At 37.1% G+C, this 17,176-nt stretch overlaps 1 protein-coding gene across 1 annotated transcript; it reads left to right on the top strand.

The window, feature by feature from the left end:
* Positions 1–579: 579 nt before the first annotated feature.
* LOC119251090 (olfactory receptor 5V1) lies at positions 580–1,533 on the top strand. Its single transcript, XM_037518585.1, has one exon. The coding sequence runs from the start codon at positions 580–582 to the stop codon at positions 1,531–1,533; it is 954 nt and encodes a 317-aa protein (XP_037374482.1).
* The last annotated feature ends 15,643 nt before the right edge of the window (positions 1,534–17,176 follow it).

Genomic DNA, 17,176 nt, shown 5'->3' with positions numbered 1-17,176 from the left:
GTCAAAGCAATCATGGCCTTTGTCTATTACCAGCTTGTCATGACTGCACAGGTATGAGCTGTAAGGGTATTTGTGTCAGACACCCTAACCATCTCATTTGATTGACCTAATGAAAAGAGACTTACCTTTTGGTGCTCCCTTATTTCCCATGTCTCCTTCACTCTATAAAATATACAAATTAAATTTTATATCATCATTCAGCAGGAATGGCTTTAAATATACAAGTGAAGCTCAAAGATTCTTCTTCCAACAGAATTCTGCAACATTCACATTTCTCAAGGAAAATATACGTCTGATTCAGACATTAAATAGAGGACATTTAGGACATATAATGTCCCATTCTGATTTTCTATCTAGTCGAAAACTGCGCTGCCTACATCAAAGATGTTATTTACAAGTGAAACACAAGCTATGGCTAATTATGTTCCTCCCGATTAGAATCTGATAGAGATGGTGATGATTCTTATTTGTAATACATCTGTTTTCTTGTATTGCAGGCCACTGCTACTGCACCATATGATTATTGTAATTTGTGTTTCTTTTGCTGAATTACCAAAGGAAAAAAAATCAGGCAGCATCATGGAAGGAAAGAATCAAACAGAACTTACAGAATTCATCATCTTGGGGTTCTCCAATCTAAATGGATTGGAGTTTTTTCTATTCACCATCTTCCTTCTAACTTATATGTGTACTTTGGGAGGAAATGTATTCATTATCTTGGTGATTATGGCTGATCCACGTCTACACACACCTATGTATTATTTTCTAGGGAATTTGGCCTTTCTTGACATCTGCTATACCACTACAAATGTCCCCCAGATGATGGTGCATCTTCTATCTGAGAAGAAGAGCATTTCCTATGGGGGATGTATGGCTCAACTTTTTGCATTCATTTTCTTTGTAGGTTCAGAATGTCTCCTTCTAGCAGCAATGGCATATGATCGCTACATTGCCATCTGTAAGCCCTTAAGGTATTCAGTTATTATGGACAAAACCATGTATAGCCAGTTAGCAGCCTCATGCTGGACTGGTGGTTTCCTCAATTCAGTGGTTCACACAGTATTGACATTTCGCTTACCATTCTGTGGCAACAACAAGATTAATTATTTTTTCTGTGACATACCTCCTTTGCTGATTTTGTCTTGTGGTGACACTTCTATCAACCAAATGGCATTGCTCACCATTGGAGTCTTCATTGGGTGGACTCCTTTCCTGTGTATTATCCTTTCTTACCTCTACATAATCTCCACCATTTTGAGGATCCATTCTTCAGAGGGGAGGCACAAAGCCTTTTCTACTTGTGCCTCCCACCTGATCATTGTCCTTCTATATTATGGCAGTGCCATTTTCACATACGTAAGACCAATCTCATCTTACAAATTAGAGAATGACAGACTAATCTCAGTATTGTATAGTGTTGTCACCCCCATGCTAAACCCTATCATTTACACACTGAGGAATAAGGATATCAAAGAAGCTGCGAAAGCTGTGGGGAGAAAGTGGAGGCCATCAACTCCCTCTTTTGACATGTAATCTTCACTTATCTGTGGTCAATATTTATATTTAACTATATATAAAAACACTAACTTTTTTTTTCAACAGCCAGATGTTTCTAGTGACTTTGAATTTACAAGCTGATTTCAGTAGTGGGACAGGTATTGAATAGTAGACTTATGAAAACCTAAGTGTACATAATCTTAAGCTTTTGTTAGTGCCAGACATCGATGTTACTCTTTAGGAGACATTTTCTTTTTATTGCTACTACACATTCCTAAGTCCCCTATCCAAAAATGGTGCCTCACTTTCATGGAATATGTGTTTGATGGACTGGACATCATCTTTTGATACTTTCTTTCTTTATATTACTCCTCATATGTTGTGAAATGTGAAAAATATGCTCCTTGTATATGTTTAATATATTTGTTATATATTTCCTACATCTCCTTATTACTTAAGTCATGATTTGCATTTTTTCTTTGTAAGTTTCTTCTTAATAAAGCAGTATCACCTATGTTCACATTATGTTGGTTTTGACAAAGCTATGTGAATGAGATTAAATTATGTTTTATCTACAGATCTGTTGACAGTTAATTTTAGTTTTATCACTGGCTGCTTGGATCAATGACAGCTTATCTTCATACTGGAAAGAGACAGTCATATTTTCTCAATACCAATTTATAGTATATACTCTACCAAAATTTTATTAGTTTGCCAGTTGTTTACATAACTAGATAATTTGGCAACACAATTTTACATCTCCATATGTGTACATGCTTCATTCACCCTGCACCAAATTTCCAGTGCCAATGGCCTATCACTTTTTCTTCCCTACGCACTCCTTCCAAACCCCCATCTCCTCTGGTAATAAACTTATCTTTCAGAGTCTAATAATCATTTTTGTTGGCTTTTTTACCAGTTTGTTTTCTTTGCTTGTTTATTTCCCACAAATGATAGGAACCATTTAGTAACCGTGTTTCACTTTATGACATTTCACTTGGCATAAAGCTCAAGATTCATACATATTGTTCCAAAAGGCATTATTTTGTCTTTTTAAAGAGTTGGCCAAATATATCCTCATTGAGTGTATGCTCCACAATTTCATTATCAAGTTATCTGTTGATGGTTATAGGTTGAATCCATGACTTGGCTAATGTAAAATATACAGCCGTGAACATAGGGGAACTAACCTCTTTTCTATTAGTGTTCATATAAAAAGTTGGAACTTTTTCTCGGAATAGGTCCACTTTACAAGTTAACATTATATAGGAAATCTTAAATGTAGGAAACAATTTTCTAAAATTGTAGAACACAAAATTAGAGAAATGAAAATACAAAATTAGAGAAATATAAAATATCCCCCCCTTATTTGGAGGGGGGGATAAAAATTCTTTTCAGCACAATAAGTAAATTTAGAAAAGGGAGTACAAACTACATATATTAAAAGCAAAGACACTAAATTACTGTCTTATGTTATTTCCATGTAATTGACAGACATGAATACAAGATAAATGTGCAGGAAAACAATGGAAGGGAGAAAAAACAGAGGAAAGGTGAAAATTTTCAAGTTAGGAAAGAGCCTTAGAAATGCAAGGAAAGGTAAATAATGCCCAATGTAATAGTATAAGATATTGGAAGACATACAAATAACAGAGGTTTGTACATGGAGGACACAAGTTGCCTAGCATCTTTCCAGTTCCCAGAACCACCTCCCTGGTTGTCTTGAATTTTGTTTATTTAAGTATTTGCCAGAATGTTCCAATGGATTATACTATTTTCACTCCTGTTCTGTCAGTTGTATCTTGAACATCACTTTTGATTTATCTTCCTAAAATGATAATATATACAACCTCCTCACCTGTTTTAAAAAAAAAAAAAAAAAAAAACTGACAGTGGTTGACATACTCTCCATGTAATTATAATTATTTATAATTAGGATTCATTTTTAAGAACTATTATCTTGAAACTTTGTGTCTTTAGAAACCCTAAATTATCCTTTTCCATTTAGGGCTTCACTTTTTTTTTTTTTTTTTAAGATTTATTTATTTTTATACAAGAACCCGGGTACAGGTCAGATACACGGGAGGGTGAGAGGATTCAGCAGAGACAGAGCAGGGAACAGAACAGGCAGACTGATGAAATACACTGCTGAGGGGAGCAGTGGGTGAGACAGGAGAGGTCTGCTTCACAATGTGGGATTCCCTCGCTAGCCGGGATGGAACCCGCACTGCAAAGGCTGCTCCACAGTGAGGCGCTCAACCGCCTGCGCCACCAGGGAGGTCCATTTTTATTTTTTCTTGACTCCATTCTATCACACAATGGCCATTCTCTTAATTTGGAATTCAAATTCCCACAATTATATCTTTAAAACCTCATTCAAAGTCTATTTTCTCCCCTCATCATTCCAAATAGAAGTGATTTCTCTTCTTTCTTAAGTTACATGGAGCGTTCTGAAATGGTATTGGGAAGAGTTTCTTTAAAATTACATTTAATTTTTTTTTATTGAAGTAACTTTCTTTTTTGTTAAAGATTTATTTACTTATGCATACAAGAACTGGGGTATAGGCCAGAAGTGCGGGGGGTGAGAGGATTCAACAGAGACAGAGCAGGGAACAGAACAGGCAAATCTACTAAAATACACTGCTGAGGGGAGCAGCCGGCGAGGCAGGAGAAGTCTGCTGGGCCTTGTTGGTTGCTCCCTAGCCAGCTGGGGGATTGAACTCATGCTGTAGTGGCTGTGGATAGCCTCATGGGTTGTGTCTTAACCCTTGCACCACCAGAGATGCCCTGAAGTAACTTTCATTTATAACTTTATATAGGTTTCAGGTGTACACCCTTCAAAATCACATCTGTATATACAACACCACTTTTACCACCAAAGATAGTTTCCATCTGTCACCATATAGCTGATCCATTTACCCAATTTGCCTAATCCCATTTCTTTTTTCTTTAGGTGATTACTGTTTTGTTCTTGTCATCTGTTTTGCTCATTTATTTGCTTTCTTTTTGTGCTACATATGAGTGAAATCATACAGTTTGTCTTTCTCCTTCTGACTTATTTCACATAGTATAATGCCCTCTAGATCAATCCATATTGCTGCAAATAAAATACTTTCATCTTTATTTAGAGCTGAGAGTATTCATGTACATATAACATGTCTTTATCCACGAAGTCATCTTAAACACTTAGGTTTATTCCAATTGTTGGCTTTGGCTATTGTGAATAATCTCTGAAGAACATGGAGGTGCTCCTACCTCTTCACATGTTTTCATATTTTTCAGATAAATGCTGAGAAGTGTATTCTATTAATTTTTAATTGTTTTACATAGCGATAGGAGCAAAATATTTTCAATAATGGTTACAACAATTTGCATTCCCACCAACAGAGCAAGTGTTCCCTTTTGGCCATGTCCTCTTTAATATTTATTTCTTTTGGATAATGGCTATCCTCAGAGTTGTGAGGTGATAATTCATTTTGATTTTGATGTTCATTTCCGTAATAAGAGATGATCTCCATCTGTTGTGTCAACACCACCATACTGATAAACGGGAGTTGTGGAGCAGGCTGCACAATGCAGGATGCTGCTGAGCAAGCAAGATCCCAGCCTTTTTGTTGATAGAATAATCATACAGTATCAGTTACATGGGGTAGGAGGACAAGGAGAAAAATATGGGTAAAAATAAAGAATGTGTTTTTTGTTATCTCGGGCTTCAGGGGGACATGAGTCGGCTGACCAGATAATTCTTAACTGCTTGAATGACAAAGTGTAATTGAAACCATACTCCAGACCCCTGGCCATAGTTCTAATCTTATCAACAAGGCTTTCACTGATGAGGTTCTGGGGTTGCTTGTCACACATCGGTCCTTGACACACCATGCATTCCCGGTCATACCTCGTGATGTACAAGTTGGGAGTAAGTTTATGCATCAATCATTAGCCCCTCATCCTTCACCCCCACTGGACATTCTTGGTCCTACCTTGTGATGCATAGCCTTCCCAGATTGATCAAGCTTTGTGCTCTTGGTTGATTTGAAAGGCACTATGTAAGGTTTGGTTATGACTGTTTGACAGGGCAGTTCTGATCTTTGTGTAGGAATGCAGAACTGCAAGTAATGGTGGTGGAACAGGCAGCTTAAGTGTAGCAGACCCAGAGCCATCTTTTCATTTGTCCATTAGCAATCTGTATGTATTCTTCGGAGAAGTCTATACAGGTGTGTCCATTTAATTTTTTTTTTTTTTTTTTTAGTTTTATGATTTACTGAGTTAGCATTGTGTTACGTTTTTGTTTGTGTTTTAAAAGCACAGGATCTCCCCCTTGAGGTATTGTTAGAACACTGCACCCATCACCCAAAATACCCATCATCAAACATCTTTTCATTTTGATTTCACTTTCACTGTGCAGAAGCTTTTCAGTTTGCTGTATTACCATTTGGTTACTTTTGTTTTTGTTTCCATTGCCATTGGAGGGATAACCACAAAAAATCACTAAAGTTGATGTTAAAGAGGTTATCACATACATTTTTATTTGCATTTTATGGTTCCGGGTCTTTTAACTAGTTCGTTTATATCTTGATGCTAATTCAGTAGCATTGATCTCTGTGTGTTTTTATTCCAGTATTATGCTGTTGCAGGCCTCCGTGGTGACTTAGGGATTAAGTCTCAATGCTATCACCTCTATGTCCTGAGTTCCATCCCAGCCAGGTAGCTAACCCACATATGGCTCAGCAGACCTCTCCTATCTCTCCTGCTGCTCCCCTTAGCAAGTGTATTTCAGTAGATCTGCCTGTTCTGCTCCCCACTCTGTCTCTGGAAAATCCTCTCACCACCCCACACCTCTGGCCTACATCCCAGTTCTTCTATGCAAAAATTAAAAAAAAAAATTAATACTATGCTGTCTTGATAACTATTCTTTTGTAGTATAACTTGAAATCAGAGAGCATGATATGTCCATTTGTTCTTTTTCTCATGTTTAATGTTGCTGTTCAGGGTCTTTTGTAGTTTCAAATAAACATTATGACTTTTAAAAAATGTTTTATTTATTTTCCTATATCTTTGTTAATTTGGGGATTATATTGATTTTCCTCTCTTGTGTAGTCCCATAGTTCTCCCACAACCATAGCACCCGTCCTCCATCTCCACAGTCACTTGTGCTCTTACCTCCTCTGTTTTGATGTCTCCTTCATCTATTCCACCGCCACTGCGGTATTTCTCTAATCTATGGTCAGTTTGAGAGTGTTGTCTTTCTTTTTCCCCTGACACTTTGTTGGTTTCTCTATATTACACATATAAGTCAAAGTGTCCAATATTTATCTTTTTTCTCCTAAATTACTTCTCCTTAGCATAATCTCTTCCATTTCCATCCATGTTGCTGTAAATGGCATGAGTTTATCATTTTTGATTGTTGAGTAGTAGCCCATTGTGTATATGGGATACACAATGTATATCACATCTTCTTGATCCTTTCATTTGTTTGGGGTCATTTGGATTGTTTGCATATCCTAGCTGTTGTAAATAGTGCTGCTATAAATATAGGCATTCAGGTTCCCTTTTGAATTAATGTTTTTGTGTCATTTGGGTAGTCTTAGGCATGAACTCTCTGGATAGTAGGTCCATTTCTGGTGCTTTGAGGAAGACCCACGCATCTTTCCATAGTGGCTGGGCCACTTTACATTCCCTTCAGCAGTGCAAGAGAGCTTCTCCTTTACCACATCCTTACCAGCATTTATTGTTTCTGGTTTTTTGAATATGGGCCATTCTCACAAGTGTGAGGTGGTGTCCATTTTGGTTTTGATTTGCGTTTCCCAGATAATAAGTGATGTTGAACATTTTTAATGTTTATTTATTATTTTATTTTATTTGGTATTTCATTGTCAAATTTTGTATAATATTTTATTTCTACCCTCAGATGTAGCCCCATAAATTCCACCACTACCTTGGCACACCTGTGAGCCGTCACCATAGCCCCTTGTGCTCTTCCTTCTCTGTTTTGACTCCTCTCCTTACTCTATACCCTCCCCACTGTATGCCTCAGATCTATGGTTTGTCTGCAGAAGGTTTTATCTTTTTCATTATTCTTTGTTAGGTTTCCATATATGCTCCCTAAAAATAAGATGATCTGATATTTTTTCTTTTTCCTTCTGACTATTTTGCTTAGCGTAATCCCTTCCAGCTCCATCCATGTCATTGCAAATGGTATAAGTTTATATTTTTTTGACCTCTGAGTAGCATGCCATGTGTATATTCCATATCTGTTTGATCCATTCACATGCTTTAGGACATTGAGGCTGTTTCCATGTCTTAGCTACTGTACATAGTGCTGGAATAAACATAGGAGTGTGTTTTTTTTTTTTTTTTCAAGTTAGTGTTTTTGTATTCTTTGGGAAGATTCCTAGAAGTGGAATCATTGGGTCATATGGAAGATCCATTTTTAGTGTTTTGAGGATCCGCCACACAGATTTCCATAGTGGTTGTACCAGTTTGCATTCCCACCAGCAGTTGTAGAGGGTTCCTTTTTCTCCACATCCTTACAAGCATTTATTGTTGCCCATTTAATATATGGGCCATTCTTACCATTGTGAGGTAGTGCATTGTGGTTTTGATGTGCATTTCCTTTATTATAAATAATATTAAACATTTTTTCATACACTTTTTGGCCATTTGCATTTATTCTTTTAAGAAGTGTCTTTTTAGCTTTTCTGGCCATTTTTTAACTGGATTGCTTTTTTAAAAGCTTTATTTATTTATGCATACAAGAGCTCGGGTACAGGCCAGAGGATGCTGGGGGTGAGAGTGGAGAACAGAACAGGCAGACTGACTGAAACACACTGCTGAGGGGAGCACTGGTCGAGACAGGAGAGGGTTTCTCCCTGGCCGGCTGGGGATTGAACTCAATGCTGCAGAGGCTGTGGACCACTTCATAGTGTGGTGTCTAACACCTTGCGCCACCAGGGAGGCCCCTGGATTGTTTGTTTTGTTTTGGTTGAGTTGTATAAGCTCTGCAGATATTTGCTATCAGTTCCTTATCAGCTCTATGATATGCAAATATTTTTTACCATTCTGTGGGGTGTCTTTTCATTTTGGTTACTGTATTTTTGCTGTATAGAAGCTTTTTAGTTTAATGTAGTCCCTGCTGTTTATCTTTTCCTTCATTTTACTTGTTTCTGGAGATGGATCCTCAAAGATATTTCTGAGGTGTAAATACAGTGTTTTGTCTGTTTTTCTCTGTGTAGTTTATGGTTTTAGATCTTACCTTCAAGTCTTTTTTTCCATCTTGAGTGGGTTGTTGTTTATGGTGTGATGCAGTAGTTTAATTTAAATCTTTTGCATGTGACAGTCAGTTTTCCCAGCACCATGTATTGAAGAGAATGTCCTTTTTCCTGTGAACATTCTTTGCTCCTTTGTCATAGAGATTTGTGACCAGATATGCATGACTAATTAGATTCCATTGGTCTGTATGTCTGTTTTTGTTCCAGTACCATGCTGATTTTATTATTGTAGCTTTTTAGTATGGTTTGAAGTCTGAATGTAATCTCTTCATTATTCCTCCTTTTAGTCAGGAAAGTTTTGGGTATTTGAGGTTTTCTGTAACTCCATATGAATTTCAGCAACATGTTCTGTTTCTTTGAAGAATGTCGTTGAGATTTTTATTGGAATTGCACTGACTCTGTAAATTGTTTTAGTTAAGATGGCCATTTCGAAATGTTTATTCTATTGATTCATGAGCAGAGAATGTCTTTCCCTATCTTTGTGTCTTTTATTTCTTTTAGCAATGTTTTGTAGTTTGTCTTGTGTAGTTTTTTCACCTCTTTTGTTAGGTTTATTCCCAGATATTTAACATTTGGGGGATATAATTGTAAATGGGATGGTTTTCTTAATTTCTTCCTCTTCAGACTGATTGTTTCCATATAAGAAGTCTACTAATATTTGCATATTGGTTTTGCAACCTGCTATTTTAGTAAGCTGGTATATTGTTTTAATTAGTTTTTCTGTGGAGTTTTTAGAGTTCTCTCTATATAGCATCCTATCATTACAAACTGTGATAGTTTTATTTCTTTTTTACTTATTTGCATTCTTTTATGTCTTTATCTTGCCTAATTGCTCTAGCTAGGACTTCGAGTATGACACTGAAAAGCAGCAGTGAGTGTGGACATTTTTGTCTTGTTCCAGGTATTAATGTAAATGCTTTAAGTTTTTCACCATTGAGAATGATGTTAGCTGTGCTTTTTTTCATGTATGACTTTTATAAGTTAAGATATGTTCCTTTTATCCCAAGTTTTTTGAGGGTCTTTATCATAATAAATGAGCATTGAAATTTATGAAATGCTTTCAGCATCTATTGATATGAACATATGATTTTTGATGTTCTTTTGTTGATGTGGTAAATTACATTAATTGATTTTCAGATATTGTGTCATCTTTGTATCCCTGGAATAAATCTCATTTGGATTCAGTTTGATAATATCTATATTTTTTAATTTTATTTTTTTAAAGATTTATTTATTTATTTTATACAAGAACTGGGGTACAGGTCAGAAGTGAGGGAGGGTGAGAGAATTCACCAGAGCCAGAGCGGGGTGCAGAACAGGCAGACGGACTGAAGACACTGCTGAGGGGAGCAGCGGGTGAGGCAGGAGAGGTCTGCTGAACCATGTGGGGTTCTCCCTGGCTGGCAGGGAATTGAACCAGTGCTGCAGAGGCTGCGAACAGCTTCGCAGTGTGGCACTCAACTGCTGGGCCACTGGGGAGGCCCTCAGTTTGATAATATTTTATTGAGTATTTTAGGATCAATGATCATTAGGTAGATTGGTGTGCAGTTTTCCGCTCATGTATTATCTTTCTTTGCTTTTGGTATTAGTGTAATTTTCACCTTATAAAATGTATTTATTAGTGTTACTTCTTTCTTAATTTTTTGAAAGATTTTATTAGAATAGGCATTAGTTTATCTTTGAATGTTTGGTAGAACCTTAGTGTGAAAATGTCTGTTCTTGGGATTTTTTTTTTTTTGTGGGGGGTTAACTTCTGTTTTGATTTCACTGCTTATAATTGGTTTAAGTTTTCTATTTCTTCTTTGTCCAGTTTTGGGTGATTGTACAGTTCTAAGAATTTATCCATATCATCTAGATTGTTGAACTTGCTTGCATATAAATGTTCACCTTACACCTAGAATAAATCTGAAAGCAAACAATGGGAAGAAGGAAAAAATACAAATGGTCAAACAAGCCTTTCTGGGACAATACACCACAGAAAGAAAATCATCCACCAGAACACAACAACACTGACATAGAAGAATTTCTCTGCCTCTCAGACAATGAATTCAAATTCATTGTAATTAAAAAAGTAATAATATATGCAAAAATGTAGAAAAGGAAACAATGTTATGAGAAATATAATCACTCAACAGAAGAACAATTTGAATCATTAATTAAGAAAATAAAGGAACTGAAGGATGTTAAAAGATAAATGGAGTAACTAAAATATTCTGGAAAAAGTCATGAAAATGTAATAGACAAAATGGAAGAATGAATCAGTATTCTGAAAGATACAAATATAAGAAGAATGAAAAAAGAAAAGGAAATAGAGGTGCAAAGAAAAAAAAATAAGAAACTCTTCTAAAATTACGTGAAGCCATGATGAAAGGAAATATAAAAGTCAGAGGACTACCAAACTGAGAAGAGAAAGGCAAGGGAACCAAGAAACTATTTAAGGAAATCATGAAGAGAACTTTCCAAACTTGAAGGAAAAATGAAAATAAACACACAGGAAGCTATAACACCTAAATACCATAATGAAAGTAAAAGTACAGCAAGACACATAATAGTAAAGTATCCAAGAGTTCATGGTAAAAAAAAAATGAAGCTGACAATGGGAAAGAAATAGATAACATATAAAGGAAAACTAATTAGGCTGACTTCAGACTTCTCTGAAGAAACACTATAGGCAAGAAGAGAATGGAGTAACATCTTCAAAAAACGCCAAAACAAAAAATTGCCAACTAAGAATACTTTATCCTTCAAAGCTTTCCTTTATTTATTACAGGAATATGAGGACGTTCTCGGACAAACTAAATCTTCAGAAAGTCACTACTACTAAACCCTCACTGCAAGAAATATTACAAGAAGTCTTAAAATCTAAACCAAAAGAGGAATGAATCTGAAGAACTGAACAAGGTATTAGAATAAAAACACAAAATGATGAAAAAATGGAAATAACAGATTTCTGGATATTAAAAACAACCCAAAATGTTAATGGACTTAACTCAGCAATAAAAAGACATGGAGTAGAATATTGGATTAAAAAAAAAAATAGAATCCAAACTTTTGCTGCTTCCAAGAAACACACTTAAGCTCTAAAGATAAGCAAAGATTGAAATTAAAAGTTGGAGTTTCTCCCTGGTGGCACAGGGGTTAAATAACATTGCTATCAAGCTATTGCCAGCAACTAGAGCAGGAGTTTGATCCCTGGCTAGCCAGGGAGCAACTCACATGGCGCAGCAGACCTCTTCTGCCTCGCCCACTGCTCCCCTCAACAGTGTATTTCAGTAGACCTGCCTGTTCTGACCCCACTCTCTCTGGTGAATCCTTTCACCCCCACCCCCACACTTGTGGCTTACACTCCACTTCTTCTATGCATAAATAAGTAATTTTTTTTTTAAAGTAAAAGTTGGAAAACAATTCTACAAGCAGGGCCTCCTTGGTGGTGCAAGTGGTTAAGTTTCAGCACTATGAAGCTATCCACAGCCACTACAGCATGAGTTATATGCCTGGTAGGGAGCAAACACACATGGCACAGCAGACCTCTCCTGTCTCACCCACTGCTCCCCTCAGCAGTTTATTTCAGTAGATCTGCCTGTTCTGCTCCCCACTCTGTCCTTGGTGAATCCTCTCACCACCCACACCTCTACCCTGCACTCCAGCTGCTGTATACATAAATGGATAAAATAAATCCTTAAAAAACACCAATTCTATAAGCAAATGGTCCCAAAAGAAAGCAGGGATAGCCACATTTATAGATAAAACAGATAAAAATATAGATACATAAAAATTGATAAAATATATTTCAAACTAAAAAAGGTGACAAGAGACACCAAAGGATACTATATAATGATCAAGGGGACAATACACCAGAAAGATATAACACTCATCAATATGACTCATTGAAAGAGGAAGCACCAAAAAAACATTAATTAATTACTCTCAGTTCTGAAAACAGACATTGAAGAAAATACATATGTGGTAGGAGACTTCAACACCCCACTATCAACAAGGGATAGATCAATAGGACAGAAATTAACAAGGACATAGTAGCCCTAAGTTAAGGTCTAGACCACATGGATTTAACAGACATCCATAGGACACTGTACTACCGGAAACTGAATACACATTTTTCTTAAATGCACATGGAACATTGTCCAGGATCGACCACATAGAAGTTACAAGACAAAGATCAACAAATGCATGAAGATTGAAATCATACCGAGTATCTTCTCAGGCCAAAAAAGCATTGAACTTGAAAGCAACTGTTTAAAGAAAGCAAGGAGTTTGCCCATTACATTACATGGAGACTAAAAAACATTTCACTGAGAGACCATTGGGTTACTGAGGAAATCAAAGAAGAAATTAAACATTACCTTCAGATAAATGACAAAGATGACACACCTTTGTAGAACTTATGGGACTCAGCAAAAGTGGCATTCATAGGAAATTATGTAGCATACAGGCTCATATCAAGAAGCAAGAAAAAAACCAAAGAATCAATGTAATCTCCTATCCTGAGAAACTAGAAAATATTTGCACACCATACAACACATAAGGGATTGATATCAAATATATAAAAAGAACTTACACAATTCAACAAAAACAAAGCAAACAACCCAGCCAAATAATGGGCAGAAGGCCTATAAAGACACTTCTCCAAAGAAGAAAAACAAATGGCCAATAGGCATATGGAAAAATGTTCACCATCCCTTGTTATGAAGGAAATGCAAATCAACCAAAATGGATACTATCTCAGTCCAGTAAAAACAGCCTAGATTACAAAAACTGGAAACAACAAAAGCTGGATAGGATGTGGAGATAAAGGAACATTTTTATGCTACTGCTGGGAATGTAAAGTGGTCCAGCCACTATGGAAATATATGTGGAGGTTGCTCAGAACACTGAAAATGGATCTACCATATGATCCAGCAATTCCATTCCTAGGAATCTACCAAAAGTGCTCAAAAACATTAATTTGAAAAGGCCTGCATTCCCATGTTTATTGCAGCATTATTTACAATAGTCAAGATATGGAAACAACTTAAATGCCCCAAAATAGATGATTGGATCAAAAAACTGTGGTGTATTTATACAATGGAATATTACTCAGCAATCAAATAAGATAGACTCGCCATTTGGGGCAACACGGATGGAGCTGGAAGGGATTATGATAATCGAAACATCTGAAGGAAAAATACAAATACCAGATAGTCTCATTTATATGTGGGATATAGAGAAACCAAGCAAAATGTCAAGAAAAAGTCCTAACTAGCAAGCTGACCATAAAAACTCATCATACAGCAAAGGAGAGAGTGGGAGGGAGGCAAAACAGGGGAGCGATGAACACAAGGGTGTATGGTAATGGCTCATGGGTGATATGGTTGTGGGAGAATTATGAAAACTACAATGATGTAAGAAAAATATGTAATTAATTAATTTAAAGCACCCTCAAAATGGATAAAAGACTTGAATGTAAACTCTCCTGAATAAAAAGGGGAAGAATGGAGCCATGAGTCCTATAATCTAATATCTGTTTCTTCTCAGTATCAGTATTTTAAAATCATCCTTTACTATGCGAGTTGAAAATCTTTGCTTGCTGAGGAATTTAAGATTGTGTGCTAATTGCTTAGAATGCTGCATATAAAATTTTGAGTCTTGATTAAATCCTATGGAAAATATCCATGCTTTTGTTATAGCAGTTAATTAATCTAACTAAATTCAAGTCACTTGTAGATTGTGCTTCCAATGTTAATTCAGTATTCAAAGATTTTGCATTGTTCTTCAGATCTTTTGTACTAACTGCTGCATTCAGTAGTCAGCGTGGGAATTCTAAATTCAGTCTCAAAGTGATTGCCATCTATTTAGGAGCAGATCCCCATATGTGAAACCTATCTGTTATTTCCTGGAAGTAGCTGATTCTGACTCTATTTACCCTGTTTTGTAAAGTGTTTTCTCTATTGCACTCATTCTGAGAGGAAAAATGAAAGAAAGGAGGGGAAGTAGGGGGTAAGAGAGAAAGAGACAGAGAGAGAGAGAGAGAGAGAGAGAGAGAGAGAGAGAGAGAGAGAGAGAAAGAGAGAGATTCTCATAAACAGCAGCCTCACAGACAGAATGGAGAGATAAACTTCCATCCATCAAATGTTTGACAACATGGTTCGGTCATAAGGTTTGAACTGTATCATCTGCTCTCTTTGTTTTTCCAGCCTGTATGTTAACACTGCGTGCACACACACACACACACACACACACACACACACACACAGAGTTTCTGTGATCTGGAGCATCCAGACCAATAAAGATCATGATATTCCTCACTCTGAGGAATTCTTTTTCATGCTCCTTGAACTAGAAACCAAGAGGTCTGACTTGGTATTACCTTAACTGTTATTCTTTGTTTCTGACTGTGTAAGTTCAGGTTGGGGGATTCTGCAGGGATAATGTAAGCACTACCAGTTTAGCAGTTCTTTGAATTCTAGTATTTTCCCACATCCATCTGTTACTTTTTACTTTTCAGGGTATTCAAATAGCTTCTGCTCACATTCTGATCAGGTTTTATAGCTGCATTTACTGGAAGAGATAGATTGCATGTGTTATGAAATCATTCTAGGAAGTAGACCTGTTAGAGACACACTTCCATGAAGGAGAAGGGCATTTTCCCTGTCCCCCTTTACATGCAGCCAAGTTACAAGTCCCCATGTGCCATGAATCAGACTTTCTGAGCAGGGGAGCTACTGGTAACTAGGGATGGAGCTGAGTAACCAGCTGAAACTAAATAACATGGAAGCAGGTGAACTGTTCCACTCATGCTTCTGCAACTCAAATTGTACTATGGTACTGGTGTTGGGGAGGCTTAGAGGAGGTAGGTGGAAGAGAGAAATACATTTCAAACAAGAAAATTTGAAAAATTGGGCCACCCCGGTGGCGCAGGGGTTGAGTGGTGGGCTGCAAAGCTGCCCGCAGTCTCTGCAGTACCGGTTCAATCCCCGGCTGCTGGCAAGGGTCCCACATGGCTCACAGACCTCTCCTGCCACGCCCGCTGCTCCCCTCAGCAGTGTACTTTGTCAGTCTGCCTGCTCTGATCCCTGTTCTGGCTCTGGTGAATTCTCTCACCCTTCGCACTTCTGACTGTACCCAGTGCTTATATAAATAAATAAATAAATAAATCTTAAAAAAAAAAAAAAAGAAAATTTGAAAAATAGGAAAGTCAAATCATCTAGATGAATGAAAATAATAGAGATGAGACATGTGGATAAAAGACACGTGGGATGATGCTCCTTGGCAGAGACAATGGCAATTGTTACCTTGGTTTGTATTTTTGCATATCTCCTTCTGTCTCAGACTTGCCTTACCCCTTTCTTGCAGTCTCCTCCAGAAGGTGAGGCAAGCTAGACTTGTATTAAGCCCTGATTTGGGCCAACCCTGTTTGCCTAGGCATTACCCACAGGGATGGGTAATTTTCACTTTTATTGGAAATACCCTTTCTTCTCCCTCTCCACACACAATAATTCTATTTAAGATCTATCAGACTAAGAGTATGTTTCCTTTGCCCTTGTGTGCACAGATGACCATATCCCTTTAGAGTATGTTCCCCTTATTAGTTTGAGGTCCCTGGGCACCTCTCAGTTGCATGCTAACATAACCTGCATCTGAAATTTTATTAACCTCAGTGAAACAAAATAATCAGTGCTTATTTATTCCAAATGTGTTGGTTACAATAGCAATTGTATGTGTGTGTATAATAATGTGTGGTGGAAGCACCCCCACTTGCAATCAGAGGACTTAAATTTGAAGTTGAACATTATTGTTAAATAGAAATGTAATATCAGCCATTATGATTTCCTAGACTTTAATTTTTCCTTTCTTTAAAATGAACATAATTTTCAAAAACATAAATTCAAAAGCAATTTTTGAAATAAATAATTATAGGAAACAATACATTGCTATTTGGGTGGCAGGATAATGAGTACTGACATTCTTTTTTTTTTTTAAAGATTTATTTTTTAGGGCCTCCCCTGGTGACACAGTGGTTGAGCACTGGGCTGCGAACCTGCCCGCAGCCTCTGCAGCACCAGATCGATCCCCGGCTACCGGCGACGGTCCCACATGGTGCACAGATCTCTCCTGCCGTGCCCGCTGCTCCCATCAGCAGTGTATTTCGTCAGTCTACCTGTTCTGTTCCCCGATCTTGTGAATTCTCTCACCCTCCCGTGCTTCTGACTGTACCCAGTGCTTGTGTAAAATAAATAAATAAATATTTAAAAAAAAAGATTTATTTTTTATTCATGCATACAAGAACTGGGGTACAGACCAGATGTGCAGGGGATGAGAGGATTCACCAGAGACAGAGCAGGAAACAGAACAGGCAGACTCACTGAAATACACTGCTGATAGGAGAGGTCTGCTGCTCCAGGTGGGAATCTTGC

This window comes from Talpa occidentalis, unplaced genomic scaffold (assembly GCF_014898055.3).
Source record: "Talpa occidentalis isolate TD23 unplaced genomic scaffold, MPIMG_talOcc4v2.1 talOcc4.2, whole genome shotgun sequence".
Taxonomy (NCBI): Eukaryota; Metazoa; Chordata; class Mammalia; order Eulipotyphla; family Talpidae; genus Talpa; species Talpa occidentalis.
This window is presented reverse-complemented; position numbering and strand designations above follow the sequence as displayed.

Bases quoted from the DNA above. Each gene is read 5' to 3' on its own strand.
- LOC119251090 (XM_037518585.1), top strand. From the start codon at position 580: ATGGAAGGAAAGAATCAAACAGAACTTACAGAATTCATCATCTTGGGG.